General features: G+C 39.3%; 1 protein-coding gene across 4 annotated transcripts in view; it reads right to left on the bottom strand.

The window, feature by feature from the left end:
- The window catches only part of ANKRD10 (ankyrin repeat domain 10), a 38,635-nt gene extending 24,825 nt beyond the window's left edge, over positions 1 to 13,810 (bottom strand). Inside the window, exons 1-2 of one of the 4 annotated variants that reach the window (XM_052774045.1) lie at positions 13,525 to 13,810; positions 7,522 to 7,674 (exon numbers count right to left, since the gene is read on the bottom strand). In XM_052774045.1, coding sequence (XP_052630005.1) covers positions 7,522 to 7,674; positions 13,525 to 13,725 — 354 coding nt within the window. In that variant the 5' untranslated portion in view covers positions 13,726 to 13,810. The remainder of the gene's footprint in view (positions 1 to 7,521; positions 7,675 to 13,524) is intronic. The other 3 variants (XM_052774046.1, XM_052774047.1, XM_052774048.1) reach the window with 3 other exon arrangements.
- Between the last annotated feature and the right edge of the window lie 11,828 nt (positions 13,811 to 25,638).

Genomic DNA, 25,638 nt, shown 5'->3' with positions numbered 1-25,638 from the left:
TGGATACATAGCTTTTTTTTCTTTTTTTCCTTTATTTCCCATCCTCTTTCTTTCTCTCCAAATTTTTGACAGACTTCACTTGTCTGCTGGACTGATATTAAACATGTTCTAACTGTATGTACCTCATTTTTGCCTCCCCATTCCTTTTATTAAAATATCAACACTAGCTATTAAAAGTAACACAGCACCTTTACTGACTCGCCAGTCTTTGTACACAAGAGTCTTCACATCTAACTCTACAGTACTGGTTACACTTTAGCTCCAGTCGAAATGTGAATATATTCAGAATATGATCATAGTACCATCTCAATAGATAGAACGTAACAAGTGTTTTAAATTGTCTGCCAAGATTCTGAGAAATTAAATCACATCTTTTAGACCATGTAAATATGACTTGAAAATGAATTTTGGATTATGTGTTATATACTCTCAATTTTCTACTTGCCAATTTTATTTCATGGTAAAATATTTTTATAGCAAGTTACAAATTCCTTGAGGGTAAGCTAGTTTACCACTGCTTAAGACATATATTCAGCCAACAGCGAACCACCTAGCACCCCCAGCAGGGAACAATAATGTTACCAGACAAAGTTTACCTTCTTATAAACTAAGGAAAATTGCTGAGGCTGACAAAGTTTGGAGACAGAAAAGAGCAGGAAACTCCTCAGAGTCCTTAGTGATTAGAAAAGAGCCATACAACCCTTCTTCCAAAATGGCTGTCTGTAGCTGATGAATAGAAGACTGCCTTCCAATTAAGTTTATATAATTTCTCCTATTTATAACTTTTCTTGAAGTTACAGAAAGATAGAGATGTTTAACAGAGGACGTAATTTTATTAACTATCATAAATGGAAATTCATTTGGCACTAATTTATCCAGGAATATTTTCTTCATAGTGTAATACATCTTCCCATCATGGAAGCTGTCTTCGATTCACCATTTTGTTACAGTTTCCTTTCCCGCCCACCTTTTGTTAAAGAGGTAGAAGTGTAGAAGTGAATTGCCTCTTTTGTTCAGCATTAGTATTTACAACCCCAACCCTAACTTAAAAGACAATTATTCAATATAAAGTTCAGTTTAGGGAAAGTTAGCTCAGCTAGCCATGCATATGAGAGAGATATAAAAAAAAAATATCTACTAGCCCCATAAACCTAGCATGTTGCCCACAATTAAGATCTAGAGAACTGAATTATGAAGTATTGCTGTGGGGAAACACTAGAAGAATGAGAAAAGACATTTGCAAAAGGACTCATCACCACTGCATTAAAAGAATAAGCTAAGCTTATAGCAGCTAACAATCCTGTCACCAACAACCAGAAAAGGTTAGTATCTCAGAAGAGAATGTGTCTTGAGAAGGGCTTCTTTCAGTCACTGGCCCAGAAAACCATGTGTCTCTTCTCTAAAGCTAAGGAATTGAGAACATACTTAGAAAAACACAGAATATACAGATTTAGATTTTTATAGCATTCATTTTAATTACGGCACCTAAATTTCGGTCATTACTAATGTTATCTTCTTTTGAAGTTCTCCTATGCGACTGAATCTATTTGCACTGAAATAGTTTCCAAAACAGTCTCCTAGCTCTGCAAAGAAGAAATTCTCTCTGGGTTATAAGCTTGACTGAAAAGGGGAAAAAAAAAAAATTACCTCCCACTGAAAAATGGCTTTAAAAGTTTACTTAATTTTCAACACATCAAAAATCATGCATACAGAGGAAAATAAAGTACTCTATGAGCCTCAGAACAATTCTGCTTTGATTCAACAATTAGAATGGATAGCACCAAACAGAAAAAGCAATGTAACAGAGGTTTTTCGAAGAAACTTCCGAGAACAGTTCAGGGTCTAGATTGCTAGCACATTTTCATGCATAGGACACCTCTTCCCTATCTCTCTTTTGGCTATATGGAACAAAGTTATTTTATTTTGAGGGGCTCTACAAATTCCTAATTATCCTTAACAATACCTCATAATCCTTCTAATTGTCCACAGTTCCCATGCGTGCTTCAGTTTGATATAATCCCTTCCGTAAGAATATTCCAGGAAGGGAAACATCAATAACTTGTACTGGCCTTTCATATCTAGAGCAGAACTTTTCATGGTCCCATTTACCCTGCTGATATAACACTGCACCAACAGCCCCAACTTGGCTCACAATCCAGAAGTCACATTGTAAATAAATGAGCAGAAAGACCAATTAAGTTATATTAATTTAGCATTCAAGATAACACAAGTTTGTTTGCTTCGACTAAGTATTTTGTGTACAGTGCTCCTGAAAAAATGACAGAGAGAGTAATGAGGCATCATAGGCACATGTATTTTTGCAACTCATTGCCACTGTCAAACGCCGTCCTGCTTTCCCCTGGAGGAGCATGACTATCCTTTTGCAAAGACAAGGACAGTCTTCTCTAGCTTGGGGTCATGACTAGATTACCTTTGACTTCTGTGTCATTTTACTAAGTAAGTATCTAGCCTCCTTCCTTATTTTTTTTTTTTTTTTATGGGGCTAAAGAGTCTTTTGCTTTTTCGGCTTAAATTTTCCCTGTAAATCTCTCAGCTTGATTTATCAGTTTGCATTCCCTCACTATGCTGCTTAACCTCAAAAGACATTTCCTCTACTGATTAAGTATTTTTCTCAAACTCTCTGCCTATTCCCAGGCCTCTTTTAGATGTGGTTATTTTTTCAGTTCAGTCTAAAGCCATTTTTACTCTATTTTCCCCTCTTTCAGTCTTTGTGGGATCCAAATTTCTGTTGGCTTTAGGATCTTTCAGTTGAACTTAGAGCAAATTTCCCATTTTGTTCTCCAAGTTGCAAGTCCCTGGCTATGATTCAGTTAATTTCACTTACTGGTACCTTTATAGCCCTTTCATTAAAAAAAAAAAAAAAAAAAAAAAGAAAATTTACTTACCTGTAAATATTTATTTTTAAAACAAAAAGCCCCCATGCACATTTACACTGAAAGCTTTCAACTAAGTGTACTGGTTTTGACTGGGATAGAGCTAACTTTCTTCATAGCAGCTGGTTTGGTGCTATGTTTTGGATTTGTGACCAAAGCAGTGTTGATAATACACCAATGTTTTAGCTAGGAGTGGGGTGGGGGTGCACAAGAACCTAGGAGGTGACACAGCTAGGACCACTGACCCAAACTGACCAGAGGAATATCCCATACTGTATGACATCATGCTCAGCAAGAAAAGCTGCAGAGGGGGGCAGGTGTGTGGTTTGCCAGGGCTGTCATTGCTTGGGGACTGGCTAGGCACCCATCAGCTACTGGTGAGCAACTGGAGGATTTTTTGGTCATGGTGTGGGATTTTTAAAAATTTATCATCACTTGATTTTCTTGGTTTTGTTTTTCCTTGTTTCCTTTTTTACCTGTTAAACTGTCTTCATCTCAACCCATGAATTTTCTCACTTCTCCCTTCCAATTCTCTCCCTCAACCCACTGCGGGCAGGGGGGGAACGAGCAAGTGGCTGTGCAGTGCTTAGGTGCCTACTGGGTTTAAACCACAACACCGTGCAAGCACTTGTAAAATACTTCTATTATAGATACCTAAGACACAGAAGCACTATTTTACCTGACAAGAAATACAAACTAACACCATTCCTTAACTCAACTGACTGAGTTTCAAGTTCTATCAGTTGATCCCGTTTCCAAAAGCTGTACAGATTTCTTAGACACAGCACCCTACCCTTTCTGAAGCCAAGAAGTAAAAGCTGGAGAATGCCGAGTATTTTTCCTCTCATTGTTTGCTAAAAACACTTTGAATTCATGATGGTTTCTCCTGAATTTTGAGTACAGATGAGAAATGAGAATATTTTTATCTGGCTTTAGTCCAAACTGTTGTTTAAAATACAAAACTATAACATACTAGAGCAATGAGTGTTTTCTTCCTCCCCACCAAGGATATCACTGTGTTTACAGTTCTTGCTAGCATGGGTAGTCTAACCCTCCTAAATCTATCTGCCATCACTGCCACATGATGGTAACCAGCTGGATGAAAAGTTAGCATCACCTGTAAGGATGCAGTATTTCTTACCCCTTCTCTTTAAGACAGGCCACATAAAACTGGTATTTTTGGCCAATCAACACAGGCAACACACAACAGAAATGTTCAATAGGCTAAGGCTAGAGGGAAAGTATATTTAAATGAAGTAACAGGCTTTTTAATCAAAAGTACTCATGATTATCTGATCTTAATACATACAACAGCACAGAATGAATCTGTGTTGTGACAAGGATAAACATCAGAGAAAAAAAAAAATCTCAGGGGAAGTAGCAGTGTAATTGCTTTGCACTGTTACAGTGAACTAGAGCAGGCAGGAAGCCAAATGCAGGTCTTGAGTCACCTTATTAAGAAGTATTAGCAGGCACTGCCCACTGAAGAAAAAAAAAATAGTAGGACTGTCTCAAGTCCACTGCTGGGTAGAAACAGGCAGATCATTCCGTGGCACTTCAGCTTTCTCCTGTGAATTCTTACAGTGATCCTGGTGGGGAAGAACTGCCCACTGATCATAACGAGAGAGAGATGATTCTAGCCAGCACATACAGTTATATAAGAGGGCTGGGCATCACAGGATATACTCACAGAACTTATCTGGGGAGCAAGGTACAGTTGGGACAAGCAGTTCTAAGCATTTGTCCTTCATTGCTGCTGCCTGAGAAATGTCCTGAGCACCTGTCACCAGCACCAAGATACACATTTTCAAGTTTTCCTAAACTTCAGGGCAGGCAGCACGGGCTACAATACAATACCTCAGGGCAAGATATGAGAAAGCGTGCATGCAAATTCTACTGAGTACCGGAGGTTTACGTTAAGACTGAGAGACTCGAGTGGATTCCTTTTCAGAAGCTATCCTTTTCTTTTTCCAGAGGTGATGGGTTAGTCTGTAGCCAATGACCAGGAGTCAGTTTGGAAGGAAAGTTTTACTAGTTTAAAATATCAAGTATTCCCAGATCTTTCTCAGCATGTGTTTTGTATCCAGTGTCCATGGAACACTTGTCCTCACACAAGCATTAGCCAGTGACTATGTCTGTTTGAAGTACAGCATCAGTCAGCGAGCTGGAAGGAATAAACAAAATACACATCAGGAAATAGTGCTCCAAAAGCTCAAAAGTGTGGGTGGAAGCCCTAGATGATCACCTGAAAGTGCTTGGAAGTTAAATAAGGAACCAAGATCATTTATTAAGCAGTTCAAATCAAACAAGAATAGTAGAATTTGACTGCAATTCAATAAGCAGTTGGAAGGAACTGGGGAGAGCAAAGCATGCACTATGCTTTCCATAGCCGTGTATGAAACATTCCAAATATCCGTGGGATGAGTTTGCTGCTACAGGTATCACCAAGGTACACTGTCTAGCTTTCAGTGCACGTGCATGTGAAACCAGTGTGACTGACCATTTGCATCCTAACAAAGAACTTGGGACTTTTTTGTTTCTACTACCATTTTAATTAACCAGAGCTATCTTCTTACTTTATCATCTAACTGAATTTAAAATACCTCTTCTTATATGTTCAATTAATATTTTGTGGGGGCAAAAAAAAGTTATTACATACAAGTGTAACTTGAGCCTACCATTAACAACACACACTGCTTCCACAGTGTCAACTCTCAGTACCATCTATATTAGTGTCCTTTGCCTGTCAATACCTAAACCTGCCCTTAGAAGTCTGTAGGATACTATCACCACTATCTGAAAGCCTGAGAACCACAGTACTCTTCTTCCTGTGGAGGACCACAGATCTATTATTGGTATTTTCTCTGGTGACAGGCCATCAATTCATAAAGACTCCTGAGTCACTGGCTAGTCTTGGTCACTTCTTTAAGCTGCAATGCGTTTCCTGCCTACTTTTAACTGTGTATTATACTGCCTTCTGCTTTCCTTTACAGTCATCTGCATGTTGCCCTCAGCCCATGGAGAGATCTGTCTGCACTCTTCTCCTCTTCTTTTGGGGGCTAGCTGCTACTTTCTTCTTTGCTATAACCTCACTCACTAGATGTGATTTTTTTTTTTTCCCCCATCACGTTCCAGGACAGCAAGCTTGTTCTTCAACTCCATTTCAACCTCACTGGTCAGTTCTTCTCTTTATTCTCATAGCTGGAAACTTTCATTCTTCTCATTCATTCATTTTCATTCATTCTTCTCTTCTCACTTAGCAGATATTGTACATCTTTATTCTGTGCATGCCATGTTTCCTCTCTAATCACCATTTCTTTACATTCTTACCTGGTCTCCAGATGCATTTATAGTTCTTGGTATTTTCTCTTCTGAAGATTCTACCACTATGCAGCAATAACTTATTGCATAAGTTACTTTTGTCAGGTATCAAGGAGAAGATGCGATCTATAGCCTCTGCATCCAGTCACCTTCATTGTTTCTACAATTCTCCTGGTGTCTCACAGCTGTTCTCAATGCACCAGCCTTCTTTTCTGAAAACTCAACACAAACTTCCCCATTTCTTATTTTTGCATAGCTTAAAAAAAAACAACCAAACTCTAGAAATGCAAATGTTCAAGTTCTTCAGCAGACTTAGCTTAACTCTACTGCATATAAAACACAGTCTGGCCATTAAATATTTTAAGGGAAGTATGATGCAAGATTTAACAGACCAGACATTTTATAGATGCTGTGCTATACTACAGCTTTTAGTAAAGGCATATGCTGTAGTATTAATTACTCTCATAGAATGTTATAATAATTTTGAGTACTGTTATAAAGGCACACATTATGTATGCCCAGCATACATAATAGATCCATTCAGTACTGCAAACATTTTCTCCAAAAGCATGATAGTTTTAAGCACTCAATTCTGTTACTGTACCAGACTACAACAGTCCTTTACAGGAATTTTGCTATATTAATGCACTCTCTGCTACCAAATAAATCATTATCCATACTCACAGTAAAATTAATGGAAATTTATTAAAAAATAATAATAAAAAACCCCACCCGTTCATTCTTTGTTAGTAAAGTACATGTTTCTGATCTATTTGCAGGAAGTTACTAGAAAAGCTTTGGAAACAATCTTAGAAGGAAAAAAGTATGAAACCAGATGCACCTTAAAATAAACCATGGCAGACCTTACTAGCTAGATGTATGACTAAGTCATGAAGTACCACACAGGTCTCATGGTTCTGTAGGTAATGGTGAATTTTTCAATTCTTAGCATATTTAATAAGTAGTGTGTTCCTCGCTAGTCTTTTTTCTTTCCCCTAAAGAGGCATTACAATATCAGAGTATTTGCTAATGCTGCCAACACCAGAGCAGCATACTATTTTGTTCAATAAGTAGCAAGACATCAATTCCTAAAATAAATGTTCTCCAAACCTTTAGTGGCTTAAAGGACAGTTATTAGTCCTATCTCTAATGAAAAAGGTCTATAACTGATAATTAAGTCACTTGACTTCAGCTGATATTAAAAATGTATCTGTATCTGAATGTAAGGATCATACGTGTAGCAAAAAGGGACCAAGACACTCCTTCCAGAACTATATGCAGACATGGAATACACGTGAACCCATACCTGTTTGTTTATGTTGGCCCCCACTTGAATCAACCAATTCAGGCACTGTGGATGTCCTCCAAAAGCAGCAATGTGGGCTGGTGTTTGAGCAAAACGTGTTGTACTGGCATTTACAGAAGCTCCAGCTCTTACTAACTGCATTAGGCACTCCAGCTTTAAAGACATGAGGAAATAAAACAAAAAGTGTTACACATACGTGCTATAACAATTAGCACATGAGAAATAAATAAATACATAAAACCTAGAAAAGATAAACTTACTAGTGAGACTACATGGATGCAAAACAAGAGAGAATACAAACATTAGGATTTCCCCCCTCCTCCTTATACTCTTCCCTCCCTTGGCCATAGGCCATACCTGAAAAATACTTAATTCTTACCGCCAAAACTGAATTCCAACATTTATTTTTGGGATGGGGAAAAGAGGGCATAAATACCTCAGATCTGACTACAAGAGCTATTTGGTTCACTTTTGTAAAGGAGGGGGGGAAAGGAAAAAAGAGTTCTGATCCAGCAAAGCTGCAAACATGATACTAAACAGACATTATTAGACAATGTTTGCCAAAAGAAGAGTGGTGTTAGGGGATACATAGATGTACTCTCAGGAGAGTTGAGAGGAAGGTAAACCAGAAAAACACAAGAAATATTTAAAATTTCTTTAATGTCTTCCTAGAGTGACAGAAGCAGATTACTAATGAAAACTAATACTGTTAATACTCTGCTAAATCTATAAAAGAAATAAATTCTTTCCACCATTTTCTTGTTATTACAGCTGAAGAGCTGTTAAAAACAAAATAGGTTGCATGTTTGTGGCAATGCCAAAAAAAGAAAAGCTCTCTTTGTTTTAAAATATTGCTGTATTTTGTCATGCTATATTCTGACTTTTCTTTTCCCATCATACTAACCAGAAGTGTCAGATATCCAGCTACTATTTTTAAATGTTCATAACATCACATTTGTAGAAGCTAGGCAAACCACAGCCACGATGACCTCAACTTTCAAAAATAGTAAAAAAAAAAGCTCCTTTCCTGTCCCACAGTAACATTCTCTTTTTGCTGATAGGAAAAGGAATGCACTATGCTAAAATAAACAGTTTAGTCTAGGCTTCCATTTATTGTGGTTAGAAAACAAACACCACTGTGCACACATGCAACAGCAAAACAAAAAACCACCACACTGACTCAGGGCATTGGTTCATATGAAACAAAACTACGGGTCAGTCTCTCGCAGTTAAAGAAAATGTTTGTTAGCCATGGATAACAGCTATGGAATAGTCTGTTCATAAAGGAGCAGTTAAAAAGCATCAGAAACTCAGCTGGCAGCTTGGTTCAGATAGAAGCATAAACATCACGATTCCAACATTCTTCTCTACTGCTGTATGTCAGTCTCTCTTTTTCTCTTTTTTTTTTTTTAATCTGCAAATTCCTGATCTTGATGAATTACATACATGAGATCAAAGTACCAACCACTGTAGCAAAGTATTTTATTAGTTTTGCAAGTGTATTGTGAACTTCAATTGCTTCCTCCCCCCACGTAGTTCAAACACACACATATGAACCCTATCCTTTAGGATATACAAAAGTACTTTTTTGGACTGTAATGGACTTTGACACTAGACATAGATGTACCGTTAACTCACTAATTACATGAAGTAAACACGCAAGGATGAGGGTAACTGAAATACTGCAGAATTAATGAATCTAGCTCCATAAACCTCAACATTACCAAAGACAAAGTACCTTTTCAAAAGCAAACAAGTACTTTTACTGCAAGAAAATGTACATCAAAACACTAGTGTAAGAAAACTTGCAATTCTAATGCCAGACTACCCAAACACATTTTGTACTTGCTCACCTTAGACTTTCCTTGGTGTTCGCATGCTAATGCCCCTAATATTGCTCTTAACCCTTAATAATTATTAATAATTGTAACACTGTAATTATTAATAAACCATGTGATGGAAAAAAAAAATTCAGCTACACCAAGAGGTTCCTGTTCCTCTACTAAAACTGCAAACAAAAATAAAGTTCAGCCAGTTTTTAAAACAATAGACTTTTAACAGAATTAATTTGAAAACACTTTCAGACAAGCATTATAACTTCAGGAAAGAATAATGTTTCCTGCACAGAAACTGGGCTGAAAGAATTTCTATAATTAGACAGGTATTATAGCCCATCAATTCAAAGGGGAAAAACATTGCAACTGGTTCACCAGTGTCATCTTGCACTGTTTAAATCTGCCTTACAAGACAGCTACATGTCATGATTACCTATACAACTTCATGTTTAAATCATCTTTTTTTCTTGTGTGCCACTCCCCCCCCCCCCATCTCTTACAGGTTTTTAACAATGTAGATAACATTTCATCCCATTAAAAACTGAAGTATAGGTCTTCTGCGTGACGGCTGTCAGAAAAACCTGCTTCTTCCAACATTATGAAGGAATGAGGTAAATTACTTCTGTGGAGAGGAAAAGTCAACATAACAAAAACCACTATCTCACTTGATTATTTATGCTTGAGATCAGGACACACAAGTCCACTTTCATTAAATAACCTTTTAGAAGATTTTTCCACTGTATTGTTGTATTTAAAGCAGAGGTTACACTGATTTAATGAAGACAGGGCTCCATATAGGCCACAATGCTGGCAAAATACCAATGAAGAGACAGGCATTTTTATCTGTACTACTTTTGTTCCAAAAGAAACAGAATGTACTTACTACTATTTTGCTTCCTATAATGTAAACAGTCAAATGGCAAAAAAAAAAGTAGAAGAGTACAAGCAAATAGATGTGGTCGGAGAAAATAAAAATACACGTGCAAGTTGTTAAAAAGAAAAATGAAATTAAGGTTAGCGTAAGACAAAGTGAATTAACAATGGTTTTTATGCAAGCCCTTCATTTTCTACCTCTCTGCTAGCTTTTTAGATTGTTAACAATTTTATATTCTGACCCACCTTCTCAGAAATCTACAGAATGCCAGAGTAATTTAGGGCACTATATAATTAACTCCAATTGGAATACAGCAACTCTAACGGGAATTAATTTACCTCTCAGGATATGAGCACTTCTCCTGAAAATGCAAACTCCACCACAGATACTCAACACAGCAAGCAAATTTGGACTTGCTATCTCTAAAAGGATGTCCATGCTGTCATTAAAACTCCAGATATTACAGCCAGAAACATTGGTTGTAATACCTATCACTTTCAATTGACTTTGCTGGTATTTTATTTACTGCTTGCAAGCTGTACAAGTATGGTTCAGAGTAAGCTATTCAAAAATACTGCATTTTCATTTTTAGTCTTAAGATACTCTGTTTTTATTGGTACTAATATTACATCAGTATTCCCCCCCCCCCCAAAAGCTATCTTTCCTCTTTCACATATTCATTTCTAACAGAACTTGACTACTGCTGCTGCTACCTCCTTACTGCAGCACATCTACAACTGCATGCAAGAATGTAGTCCTATATAGCTTTATTCCAAAATGATTTTGTACTGTCCTTTGATACAATAAGGGCCTTCTTCTATGTTCAAATTGTGCAACAGGTAAAGAAACATCTCTATGCTGCTGAAGTTGACCAGCCCTAGACTGATGCTGTGTGTGCATGCACATGCGTGTGTACGTGTATGAATTGTTTTAGATTTCACTGCTTACAACGAGTTGTTCCACAAGGACTTCTTCCAGAAAGGAACTAATCATTTTTGTCATTTCAACCTCCTACAGAGCTGCAGTTAGAACCAATACACGTCTGGTGGACCATGCTGCTAAATGGCTCTATATCAGGACAGCCATGAAGTTCTGTCACCATTTAATTTCTTTCAAGAAAAGAAAAAAAACCGAGTGAAAATCCCACAAAATCTAGAAAAACAAAGAAGTGAAGAGGAAAAGAATCTTGTTCAGTAACTACTAATGAACATTTCAGAAATTAATGTTTTAGAACTCTGATACTTTGAGAAATATAGCTCTCCATTTGAAGTTTTGATGAATCTGAATTTGGCAAAAAAAATAAGTAAGAACCTAAGACATGCATATGAATGTCCACTAAGAGCAGCTATTGTTTCACTCCTGGCAACCATCTATTAACTGGTGAAAGTACCTGCCACAGAAACAGAAAGTCAGTCGAGTTTGGGATCCAGTTACATTAGTGTAACTTTTTCAAGTGTGTTGTATAGTTTCTGTGTCAGAGAAAGGAACGCTACCTAACAAGACTATAAAACATGCAGATAACTTCCATAAGTTGAAACTGCCTACACCTTGTCACAAGGTTTCTAATAAAGTACATACACGCAAAGTTGTATAAAACCCATTTATAACCTATGTCATCTTTGCAAGTCTCATTTCACAGATCTTCCCCCCTTTATATGCAGCAACAAAAACACGTATCAGATTTTGCTGATACCTAAGAACGAAGGTGGCAAATAGAAACACAGTATCTTGCAGACTGACTTGTTCCCTTTGTTAGCTGTTTCTGCAAGAGTCTCTCGAATAGAACATACACACAAAGTCACATAACCTAGCATGGTTAGTAGAAAGCTGAAGATGCTTAAAGGAAAAAACAAAACACCACACACTTCCAAGACAAAAGCAAGATTGCCACAAGCACATACCAAAGATAAATTCTTATGAGATGGATAAAGGAAATGGAAGACTGTAATGCCAAATTAGTGTCTTCGCATTTTCTCTGTGTATTTCATGATAAAATTTAAGGCACTACACTTGTAGGAGTGTAGAAGATTATTAGCTTCTTTCTGAATGAAGAAAAGGCTGCTTTAGGTTTTGTTTTGGTGGGGTTTTTTTAGGGACTACTTTGCTATGTTTCTAAAATGCTTCTCAAGCACTGCAGATAACATATATAAACCATCTCTTAATGTACTTTCATAAGCCATGACAACTGCTTAAGTACATTCTTTTTCCTTCTCCAGCACACAGTCAATAAACAAATAGAAACATATTGGAAACGGGAAGGAGAACAAGAACAAAAGCCCCTCAAGATCCAAACCCAGACAAATCAATGAGGGAAAAAAAAAAAACAAACCCCAACCCTCTAGGCTGGAATTCTGCACAGGCTGGAACACTCACCACGTTAGAAACGGGGGAGGCCTACATAAAATCAAGAAATTAAGATACGACTCATCTTAAGACTTGAAGTTAGCGCAGCTACTTCTTATGTTTTGATCTTTCCTGCATTACAACGCAATGTCAACGCAGATAATCCCGCGCGTGTATAAACCACCATTGATTTTCCACGCTTTAGGCGCCAGAGGGGTTGCTTTACAACCGCAACCACCTCCTTCCCGAACTCCTCACGGGTCGGCAGTCATAACACAAGGCACCACAACGAAACAGCCTCCGGGCGCCGAGTCCGACGTGACCAGGCTCTGCAGACCCACGCAGGACCGTGCCTAGGCTCTGCAGACAAAAGCACGCAGCCTGACCGGAGGGCGGGTTACCGGGGGGAAAAGGGCTCGCCGCCTCGGTCCTCCGGCCGGCGCCGGCCTGGGAGGAGCCCCGGGTGCCTCCTCCGCCCCCTCAGCTGCCGCCGCCCTGTGCCGGTGACCCGGGCGCCTTTTGAAAGGCCCGGCTGTGAGACCGAGGGGCCGCCTCAGTCAGCCCGCTTGACGGGAAGGCAGCGAAAAAAAAAAAAAAACAAAACCCAAAAACCCAAGGGACCGCTCCCAGCGGGGAGGGGGATGAACGACTGGGTAGGGAGGACGGGCGGCAGGTGCCACCCGCCCCGTGATGCCTCCCACCGCCGCCCCGGCGAGAGGAAGGAGGCCGAGCGCCGCGGCTCTGCCCTCCCGCCCCGTCCCCTGAGGAGCGGCGGGCGGCGGGAACGGCGCGGCGGGCGCCTGCCGGCAGAGCGCGCGCAAGGGGCAAAGATGGCGCCGCGTTGCGCTCCAGCGGGACTCGCGCCCTCCTTCCCCTTCTTCACCGCCCGCCCCCCCCCACACACACAACCCTCCCCGCCACCGGCTCCCGCTCCGCCGGGCCGGGCCCCACCTTGCCGAAGTGCGCGGCCCAGTGGATGGGCGTCCAACCGTAGAAGGAATCCTCGGCCGCCAAGTCGGAGCGGGGCGAGCTCTGGAGCAGCGCGCACAAGGCGGGCAGGTCCCCATCGCGACAGGCGCGGTGCAGGGGGAAGCGGAGGGTCAGCAGCTCCTCGCTGGAGAAACCCGCCTCGGGGCCGGCTCCCAGCGACATGGCGAGGAGGGCAGGGGGGGATAGAGCGGGGAGGGGGAAGAGGAGGAGGAGGAAGAGGAGGGGAGGAAAGGGGGGGAAGAGAAGAAGCAGGCGGGCAGGGCGCGCTGCCCAGGCTGGAAGCGGCGGCGGCGACTGCGGCTGCCGCGGGCTGCCCGAGCACAAAGGAAGCGGGGCGGGGCGGGGCGCGCCTTTGCTCCGCCCCTCAAGGGCGGGGACGGGAATGGGGCGGGGGGAGAAGCGTCGGCGGAGCGGGCGCGGCGGGAAGCGCGCGGCCGCGCCCCCCCCCCCCTTCGCCGCCGTCCGTTTTTGCCGTTGCCTGAGGCGGGAGAGCCGTTCCCGCCGTTCCCGCCGTTCCCGCCGCCGCCGCCTGAGGAGGCTGGTTTGGCAGGGCGGCCTCTTTCAGCCCGGCGCGCCCGTAGAGAGGGACGGCACCTCTGGGCCGGCCGGGGAACGGTCGGTGTGTTTCGGTTTCTCTCGCCGCGCAGGTGAAACTGCCGGTGGAGGGGGCTCTGCCGCGGGGCACGGAGCGTTCCCCAGCCTCTGCTGGGGACGGAGGGGGGAGTCGGTGTCCCTCGGGGGTGCGCTGTGGAGAGGGGCTGTGGGCTCCCCAGAGCCGGGGCTGCTGCGCGGGTAGTTGGGAGACGAGGGCGGTTTGTGGGGGTGAGAGCAGGCGCGGAAGCAGCTCTGATGGTCCCAAGCCCTCCCTCATCAAGGCCTCTTCCAGTCAGCAAGTAATCTTCCTTACCGGAGCAGACCCCCCCCCTCAACTCGAAGGGACCGGTGGTGTGTGTAGTACCTCTCCTTGCCTGGGGCCCTGGCCTGGAATCCGGAAAGGCGTTGTGGTGTTCGCGTACACCGTGGAAGTGCCTTCGAGCTAACTTCAGCACTCGGAGATGGCTGTGGGTTTGTGCTGCATAATGGCTTGCAAACCAAAGGATAACCACGTTCGTGTCTGATTAAAATGATAATGCCACATGTTTAATTGCAGTTAGAAACCGGTCCGTGAGTAATGACTCCACAGAAACTTTAGGAAACTCTTGCTGGTTATCCCTAATTATTTTCTGTCAAAAGCATTTGTGAACTACTTTTCTGATAGCAGTAAAATTAAATTGATGCTAATGTGTTTGCGTAGATCTAAGTGCATTCATTTGCCCCCCAAAATCGAGGGCTGTTCCTTTTTCGGTATACGCTATTAAGCGATGCAAGCCAGGAATTATGTTGGGCATAATTAGTCCATAACGCTGTCCATAACGCAGAAGGTACAAAGTAATTTCTGTTAAAAGCACTAAGAGGCCTAGGCAGTTCAAAGGCTTTTCTTCAACATCAGGTTAAATTGATCATTAAGGTATCTTGAAATACCTTTTAGTTAATATAGGAGTTCTGATTTCTCAGTATGTTGGGTTTTTTTCTTACGGAAGCAAAATACAGTAATTAGTAAAGATAAAGCATTTGTAACTTTTTTTGGATTGGATTTTGTGCCTGAGAAATGTGTGTTTTGTATTGTGGGTAGAAACTAGTATCTGAAATAATTTATTTTGTTTAAATTGATGTTTTAATTACTTTTCTGATTGAACTAATAGTTAAATGTATAAAGATGATAGTTTTGTTTGTTTTGGGTTGTTTGTTTGTTTTTTAAAGTAGCTTTTTTTTATTCTTTGGGGGGGGGATGACACTCTGAACTCGGGCTAACGTATCAATGTTTTCAGCTTTTGCTGAAATTGTCCCTGATCATGGTTTTATATACTACTTGCAGCAAGTATGTATTTTGGTTCATAGGCGTTCCTCACATTTGGCTTCTTTGGATTTTGGCATAGCTAAAACTGTGTATGTACGATATCCAATCCTCAGAGATAAGATTGCAACACAAAGAAAAACACCTACCTGCAAGCAGAAGGAACTGCACCCTGGAATACGGCCCATCATAAAACGCCCTCTTGACAAATGCTTCCCACAGCAAATAGTCTTTTTGTGCATATGTAAAATCTTAGAAAAGGAATTAGAAATATGGCGTATGGGATAGTTTTTTAGTCTTCAGAGAGGTGATTATGGAATTCATTCGCTGTGGAAAGGTGCTGATACTGAGTGGGTGCTTGTTTGGATGTGGGTGCTGCTCTCATGCAGAGAAGGTGCTTTCCAGAATGCTGTTGCAACAGCAAACGGGAGATTTGGCTTAAGATTTTCCTTAAAATATCACAGTGATGGCCTGAGCTAGAAACATTGGATTTAGACTGTAAAAATAATAGCAAAACAGAACACCTTTCTTGTGTTCTCAAAGTTTTGTTTTGATCTGGGCAGTTAAGTAATAACATTGGGTTTTTTATATGCAAAATGGGAATAATAAAATCATGCCTTACCACTCAGGTGGCAAGAAGCTCAATTAATCAAAGTGCTTTGAGGTCAAAGTATAACACTATGATACAAATATACAGATGAGGAATTTCAACACTAGGAGTTACTGCAACTAATATTTGTATCCTCTAGGTATTATTTTATCTTCACCGAAATAAAGTAATACTTGGGTTTCTACAGGGCTGCCAAGTTATAGATCTCAGAGTAATGTGTAAAGGAAGATGAATTACAAATAAGCCCTTTTATAGATGGTGACACTGAAGCACGGGAAAGCTAAATGCTTTGGCCAGGGGAGGGAGTACTTTCAGCTACAGCAACTTTCAGTTCAGTACTTTATTCTTTGCCTTACAAAAACGTTCATCTTATGTTGGATCTGGCCTTTGTTTTCACAAGCTCTAGAAGTTTATCATCCTATAGGCACTTCTGTTTCTGGGTTATGTGGATTTTTTTTCCCCATATATAGCTAGGCAGTTGCTATCACTTTACATCAATATGCCTCGTTTTGGGATTAAATAATGAAGGTCCCATATGATAGAACAGTTGAAAGAAAAAAGGAAAAAAAAAAAACCCAGAACAAACAAAAAAAAACCCAAACCGCATTTTATGTTATAAAAATGGTCATTACCAGAATGCCTGGTATTAAGGAATACAGTTTCTTAGGCTGGAAACAGGCAAACTGTTTCTTATGGTGGTGTGCATAAGCATTGACGTAGTCGCTCACATATTGTTTACAACTGTCATAAAAAGTAGTAAATATCAAAAACATGGGTTATAGTGAAGATGAACAAGAATTAAATATTCCTGAACTTGAGAAGATTCATATTCAGATTTGCCTGTGTTTTTTATCTCTTACTGAGATACAGAAACTGCCATACCAAGTAAAGGCAGTAGTCTCTCTCGTTTCTTCATAGACACCGCCTTCATTTACCTTCTAGCACTCCCTGCAAGATAGACAAGTGCTGTTATTCCTTTTAGAAAAGGGGAAGCAGAATGCAGAGAAGGGAAGAGGCTTTAACAATGCCGTGCAGGAATTCTACATGTGGAACTGAACCCTGGTATCTTAAGTTTCGTGACTAGATTCCTCGTTACGAGGTCAACCTTTTTTATTTCCTTGCTGGTGATCTACACCAAAAGTTCCAAAATAGGCAAGCACAGTGGTCTCCATATGAGACTGATTCCATCATCAGTCTGTAGCTGGCATATGACTTGGAGAGTCACATCAGTGTCTCTCTAGTTTTTAAAATTGTGACTCATTATCCAGATAAATATAAAAATATGTATGTTTTAATATTCTGCTTTTCCATTTACTTCCTTAATATATTTGGGCAATGGGCTGTATAGCTTCATCAATTTTAACAGAAATTAAATTTTAATTTAAAATGTTTTCTTTAACTGCTGTCATGTGAAACTGGGGACATGGGAGTTCTGGTTTTAACTTTTTTTAACATTTCATTACAATTGCATTATAATTCATTCTTTTGTACTTCTCTATCATTATCGTGGTTAGCTTCTATACAGAACAATACAAATCTTAAAGATATTTTCAACAGTGTTTCTGCCCAAAAGATCAGATACTTATAATATAAATCTGTTATGTGGTTCTGACTTCTTTCTAGATGATAGGTTTGTTTTCCCTGACAAACATAGTGGCTGTTATGGTCTGTCTGCACATAGTGTAAGTCAGGAAATTAACAGTCATGGGTTAAACTGTAATTTACAACCTTTTATGAAAAAAAGGAAGCAGTAAGGTGTAACATCTCAGGTTCTTTGCATTTTCTGGTTTGTATGAAGACAGATTTTATCATTTCATACGTTTTATAAACTGAAAATCTTTAATGGAATGCAATAAATAGTATGCTTACAGTATTGTTTACACAAAAAATGTATTCCTGATTTTTTTATGACTCAGAAAAGTTCACCTACTGAATATAATAGCCCATATTTTTGTATATTTGAAAAAAATAGTTATTTGCAGGCCTATTTGCATTAATTTCATCCTCAGTTCTATTCCTGGTCTTTTAAGGGAAGTGAGAGGCTTTGTTTCTGTTTCTGTCAGATCAAGGAGGTAGACTTCATGTTTTGTTGGGGCTTTAAACAGAACTAAACTTCCCCCAAGAAAGAAACAGAAAAAGACACAGAAGAGTTTATAGGCAAAGCGGGGTGGAAGAAGAGATTGGTTTTATTTTAGCTAAGTTTGCTTTTATGTTCTCTTTTTGCTAAAGGCTGAAAAAGAAAATGATCTGTAAATGAGGACTTCTTGAATATTCAGTAGAGTCTAACAAGTATAAATTTAGAAAGTAAATACATTATTTTAAAATTGTGTTTTGTGAAAAAGAATTTGCTGGCTTACATAACTGTAATGTACTCAGCTTCTTCTCTTTGCCACTCTGGTACAAATAAATTATATTTGCCCATTTTTTCTTTCAGACAGGTTGAATATGGAGCATTTTATAATAACTTGTACAGAACAAAGTCAGGTTTGGGGGTTTTTTTTGTGAAAAAAATGCTGTAGAGTTTCATCAAATACATAATTCATTCAAATCCTTCCATTCTTGCTGTAGCAAGCTTGCATTGGTTAACACTTAGGGCTTTATGTAGTTGTCCACACATACATGTCTAATGCCGTTTGAGATGCCCAAGAGTATTCTTCTTCCCTTTTGCCAGCTGCTGCTGCAGAAGGGTATCGGTTTACGCAGGTCCTGCACCGTGCCTGCACAGGGCCAACGGGTATCTTGGGAGTCCAAAGGCTTCTTAGCCTGCATTGGGCATCTATGTTCTGACACATGAATCTTACATAAATGTAATTTGCATTGATGTGCCCAGTCAGATAAGGAGTTCCTCACATTTTGTCTGGTTCTGAATCCCTGAAAACCTCCTGTCTTTGGAGGAGGTTGTCACAGAATTGCCGGCTGCCTCCTGTATTATGTCTGAATCTAGTTCTGGGTCTCTAGGGTGTTATACTAGCTATTTGTGTCTCATTTTGTTTTCCTGCCTAGAATCTTTGAGGGGGATTTTGCAAAAGGACAAACTTATTCAAACATTATTCATCTTTTTTTCTTTTTCCCTGAAACTCTCAGTGAACTGTGATGAAAATATAACATTTTTTAGATGCCATGAATTTATTTTAGCAATGGTGGGAACTTTCCATCATTTGCCTAGTCTAAATAGACACTGACTCATCATTTTCAGGGACTAGTTCAAAGATTAGGTGTACTTCCTATTTTTGGTTAAATTAAATCACAACTGAGTGGTGTACCACTTGAAGTATGCTGCTCTTATCTGGATTTTTTGCTATATTCACCTTTCTTCAGTGAATACCAAGTGTGTTGTGATCACTCCTAAAGCAGAATAGGAAATAAACATTATTCTTTCAGATGGAAGTTACTGGGAGAAACAGCTGAAATGTTTTGTAAAAATTAATTTAATAAACTTGAAAGCATTAGTGCTCAAGTGCTAAAACTAAGTTTGCGTAGTATGCTGAGGCCTCTGAAGGCACAAAGATCAGAAAATTAATAGCAGCAGTAGCTGCTAACATGGAAAAAAAAGCCATGAGTGGAAAAACAGTAAACTGAAAGTCCTTTATCCTCTTTTCCAGTCCTCAGTTCTCAGAGTTTTGTCTGGCAAGGAAAGCAGGGAATCTGTCTGACTTTCAAATAATTACTGATGTATTACTCCATTGCAGGCTAGTAGCAAAGCGCAGCTGCGCCCTGTAGCCAGAGCCAACTTCTCCCTTCCCCTTCCCCCATTTCTGACTGCCTTCCCTGGAGAAAGCTATCTCACTATTAAATAAACTAGGGTTGGGTTGCAAGACAAACCAAGATTTCACTAGAAAAATATTTACTCATGCATAAGGAAGCCCTTTTTAAAAACTTCACTGCTTAGGAAACGATGCGATTTTGTGGGTAATAAATAAAAACAGATTTGTTACACTACACTTGTAAAGCTGCCATCTCTTATGAGCCTGGGAAGAGTGACCTTATTCATCATAAGGCTTTGTCAGTTCTGCCTCCGTGCAACCATTCTCTTCTTGATACATGTGAGTCATCTGGGCCATGCTTAACAGAGAGGTCTACTGCCTGAAGAGTAAGGGAGTTAATTATAGTTGTTGGCTTTTTGACAAACTACCCTTCTTTTTCCCACATTCCTTACCAGTTTTAACTGAAAATTAACATTACTTGAGAGGCAAAATACCAGCATTGTGGTAAAAAACAGTTCTGTAAGAAATCAATACCAAACCATTTCCATTTTCCATTTATATTGAGCCTGAACCACAGCAATAAAAAGGTCCTTCAATGTCCTCATCTTCAAATTGTGTTCTGACTGTAAAAAAACAAAAAGAAAAGTAGGAGTTCTCGGCAGAGTTGCAGGACTGCCAGAAGTTCATGATATCTCCACTTTGCTTTACATTTAAGATGAATGTAAATCTGACTTCCTGACTACTTGCATTCAGCAAATAACTTTTATCTGAAAAATCGCACGAATGTGCGGAGGAGTCTTGCTCAAGTTCGTGTTTAAATAATTCACATGGTGACTCCTCGAATTCCTCCTGATATTTCATTAGAGATGCTGTCTCCCTCCACTGTCATGCAGTGGTAAGTAGTTGCCGTGCTGTAGACCGCTGTTCAGCGATGGGGGAAGTGACACGTTCATGTCATTTGTGTTGTGCTCTGAGGTATTTTGAGATGTAAGGAATGCAAAGGATGCCATGAAAATGTCAGCGCGCTCGCACCCAGAGGAAGTCTACCATGGGGCACTGCGCATTGCGACTGGGAATTCATGGCTGCTGGTGTGGAATCTACGTTAACTGAGCATAACAAACCTTCCACACCAAACCAGACTTTATTATGTTAAGAACTGGATTACCCAGAATTACTCTGGACTATTTTGTTTTGCGCTTGAATGGAAGCTTGAAGCAGTACATTTATGTAATATTTATTCAAATGTTAAATGAAACAACAACCAAACCCGTAGCTTGATTGCATCTACATGGATGTGGAGTTAATGAATCGTAATAATTTTACAGTTCAATAATCTGGAAATCTTTCCATGGAAAAATATTTAATAAAGGGGAAAATGCTATATCCTCTTACAAAGAGAACAAACAAAAATCTTGAGAAAGGTGAAGAGTGTGACGTGTCTGTGTCTGAGCCTGGCAAGTGTTCTTGAAACCTGCACCCTGTTCAGTGAGATTAGATGCTTGTATTTGAAGGGGTTCAGTCCTTATTCGTTTAAGAAAGAGCATGCTCTTCCCCAAACCGTGATTTAATAAAGCAATTGTAGCACCATCTTTCTGTCAAAGAGGATGGTGCCTGGTGTTTCAGTTGTTTGTGAAAGGGAGTGAAAAGACTAAGCAGCCTCCGTTATCAGAATTAGGTTTCTATTTTAGCTAGCATCATATGAAAGGAGCCATCTTGTGGTTGTCTCTTTTGCAAATAAAATGTTGCTGTAACATTACCTTGAAAAGCTGAAGTTAAAGACACGTCTATACTTCTGTAATAATTTTTCTTCTACTTTAGAAATGTTACCTTTTGTGTAAAACTTGACCTTATACAGGTTTTCACTCAGAGAAATTTTTTCATTCTATCAGATTTCTGATTCTACCAAATCTTCAGAATTAAAATACCACATCTGTCTATTCATACAGGATTAAACTTGATATGTTCAGTCTGTGTCCCCTACTAGTCAGTCCACCCCAATATTTGCTAGTCCTCTGAGTTCTTGCTCAGAACTCTCATCTGCACCTAACTTTTGCTTTAAACTGCAATCAGCAGCATATCCTCTGAAGTGTGACTCTTAGTAGAACTGCTTTCTAAATGAATGCTAAGTGATTTTTTGTTTTTATAATTTTCATTAAAATGTGATCCCTGGGGACTGTGTGCATTCCAGGCACAGAACTGAAGCATCCCCATCCTTTGCTCCTGGAAGTTCAAACTTGACTTGGAGAGACAACTTTTACATGATACATCAGTCTGATTTCTTCATCTCCTTGCTGATACACAATGGTACTTACCAGTTTTAGAGTTTGTTTAATCCACAAAATCCTGAGGAGGTGTCAGCAAATTTATTTTACATAGATTAGCTCACTGATGCTTGTATAAATTTAATTAAGTATATGTAAAAAAAATAACCTTGTTAAACCAAAAGTTATGTACAAACACAAGCCTTCGTCATAATTTGTAAACTTCTTTTTCCTTAATAATACTGAATAAGGTTATGTATGATTCAACTTGGATAGCCATCTATCTACTGCAGTTGTTAATAACTAAATGTAACATCAAGGCCAAGGATCGCCATCATTTGCTGAAATTATAGAAAAATGTTACAAATTTGATTTGATTGCTGTTTGTCTAGAATATTGATTGAAGACAAAAATGTATGAAACCAATACTTTCTGGTAAATTCGTTCACATATTACAACTAACAGAGAAGCAAAGTCTTAATTTAGAATGTGCCATTTGAGGTTTATTGTATTCCTTGGAGTCAAAGAAAAGACTGTTCTAGGAAAATGCAAATCTGGAATTGGGGTTTGAAGTGAGACTAATACTTATTCCTGCTAGAATAGGAGGCAGACTTTGAGAAAAGGAGAGACAGGATTAGTAATTCTTTTTACTGCAGCTGTTTTAGGAAGACAGTGTAAAAATTTATTTTGGGAAAGTATTTGAGCCATTGGACTAAAATTAGACTTGATAGAATTTTCAATCAGAGAATGCCAATTAACTGGGGGAAAATCCAGCTTTTTGACTGAAAATGGGTGTGTGGGTTCATTCAGAATACGCTTTCTTTGCTTTAAAACTGGAATGGAATTTTTGGATGAAAATCTGATTTCTTTAAAATTATTAAAATAGTTCAAGACATCAAATTCAAAATGAAATGTTTTTAAATTGTTAATTAAGATGCTTAAGTTGCTTTTCATTTTTTAAGCTTTTACTGATATTTTTACTTTTTCCCCCCAATTAAAGAGAAGACTTTAAAAAATTAAATTTTTCTTGAGATGGAAAAATTATTTCCAGTTCCACTCTAAGTAAGATCAAAAAATCAGATGGCATCTCACTATTTGAGAAGATTACTTCATTGAACAAAGCACCATGGTTGTAGAGAACATAAGTAGGGAAATCAAAGGTATCATACCATGTAAGATTTTGACATATAATCTTTCCGTAAGATTGTGTTTGAACTGATGTAAGCAACAATAATTCTCAGGCATAATCATAGATCTTTACTTTCTATTTTAAGTACTGTTCTCTATTTTGTGTCTAGTAAAGGAGAGACAGTCTCTGTAATGAAAGAAATAGGAGAGGATTCTTCCTTAGGAGATCAGTTAAAAGCAAGTGAATGAAAATGTCTTCCCTCCAAAACTGGTGCTAGTATGACAGTGACGATTATTCTGAGCACTGGAATAAGAGAGAAAAAATATATATATGGGATTATTTGCAACACCAATAATCTGCTGCTATATAGGAAAGTAAGTCTTTAAATGTACAGGATTCTGAAAGATAATGGATTAAATATAACAAAATAATAGCAGTTGCATAGTTAACCTGCCTCATTTCCTTACCTGTTAGGATGCAAAAAGTCTCCTTTAAAACACTGAGTCTCTGTGCATCTCTGAAGACAACCACCCCAGTTACCAAGAACCACAACCTGACCTCTGTCTCTACATATTTGAGTGGGACTTGAAGCAAAAGCTTATTTTTTATACGTTTCCGCAAAAACATGGATTTACTTTGGTGAAACTGAAATCAGACATAGATCCCAGACTGATGTAATTGTGGATTTTTTTGATGTTAAGAAGTGTAGAAGTCAAGAATTTTGGCAGTTGTAGTATATTCTGAGGAGAAAATACATGTGTCATGGTTTAGCCCCAGCCAGCAGCTAAGCACCACACAGCTGCTCACTCACGTGCCCCCCACCCAGTGGGATGGGGGAGAGAATCAGAAGGAAAAAGGTAAAACTTGTGGGTTGAGAGAAGAACAGTTTAATAGAACAGAAAGGAAGAAAATAATAATGATAATAATAACAATAATAAAATGACAATACTAATAAAAGGATTGGAATATACAAAACAAGTGATGCACAATGCAATTGCTCACCACTCACTGACCGATGCCCAGTTAGTTCCTGAGCAGTGATCCCTCTCCAGACCAACTCCCCCCAGTTTATATACTGGGCATGACGTCACATGGTATGGAATACCCCTTTGGCCAGTTTGGGTCAGCTGTCCTGGCTGTGTCCCCTCCCAACTCCCTGTGCCCCTCCAGCCTTGTTGCTGGCTGGGCAGGAGAAGCTGAAAAATCCTTGACTTGGTCTAAACCCTACTGAGCAACAACTGAAAACATCAGTGTGTTATCAACATTCTTCTCATACTGAACCCAAAACACAGCACTGTACCAGCTACTAGGAAGAAAATTAACTCTATCCCAGCCGACACTAGGACAATATGCATTCTAAGAAATGTGGAATGTAATGAAGTTAAAAGGGGGTCAAACGTGAGGATGTACTGCTTGGAAGAGTACATTTTTAAAGTATTACATTCCCTCTAATGTCTAAACTCTACGAAAACTGCTGAAAAGTACCACTGTATCTTCACTTAACAGAACTGAACTGAGTTTATTAGAATTACCTGGATTCAGCTTCCAGAAATTTCTTGTTGCTAGGTGAATTTGTAGTCATAGATACATTTTTTTACCTAGGTCAGCACTTCCATATTAATAAACAAGAAGTAGGGTAAGATTTTCCCTGGGTATAAATCACTGCCACCCACTGTTTATGGAAGCTTATGGCAGATCAGCCTTAAAGGCACCTTTGTACTTCATATAGATTTTTTTTGTTCCTATTAACTAGGATTACACTGAGTTTGCAATCAGAAATTGTTTTATTCAAAACAGTAAGGAAAGCATTTTTAAACTGAATTATGAAATAGTTAAATGGCAGAATCTGGAAGAGAATGTTGTAATGCCATCATCTGGAAATTCATCCAAACAAGAAACTTTTTGTCTCCCTGCTTCTTTTTCCACTTTGGCATATTGAATGAATGTCTAATTTGCTTGATTGAAACCTTTTGCTTCAATAGTAAACTACTCGTTTGCTAAAAATAAAATCCTTTTGGTACAGAGAGACTTTTCATACATCTATGCAGGAATAGCTCCATTTGTACCCTGAAAAGCTTTCAGATGTCATATGCATGGTACTGAATATAAAGTGTGAGAGTCTGGTATAATCAGTGGTATTTCCTCTGAATTCACCTCCAGCTGAGTGTTGTCTCTTTTTATCTTTTACTTTGGTATTATAACAAGTTGTCCTGGTTAATTAGCTTGGTAATTTTACTAGATAAGTCTGTGCCAGTGATAACTAGTTGGCTGGACTGAAGAAATGGTTACAGCCCAAATTCAGCTATGTAGTCTGTTACTGTGAAGACCTTGCCTTATGTGCAACTTCAGTACATTTTCCTCTGTCTGCTAGGCATATTAGAATACTTTCTGAAATAACACAGTTCTGAGCAGAACATACTGAAAGTAAACGCCTGCCTGAAAGCAAAAACTTTAGGCAGTGCAAACTAGCATGTTA

Source organism: Harpia harpyja, chromosome 22 (assembly GCF_026419915.1).
Source record: "Harpia harpyja isolate bHarHar1 chromosome 22, bHarHar1 primary haplotype, whole genome shotgun sequence".
NCBI lineage: Eukaryota > Metazoa > Chordata > Aves > Accipitriformes > Accipitridae > Harpia > Harpia harpyja.
The sequence above is the reverse complement of the archived record's forward strand: the minus strand, read 5'-3'. Positions and strand labels throughout refer to the sequence as shown.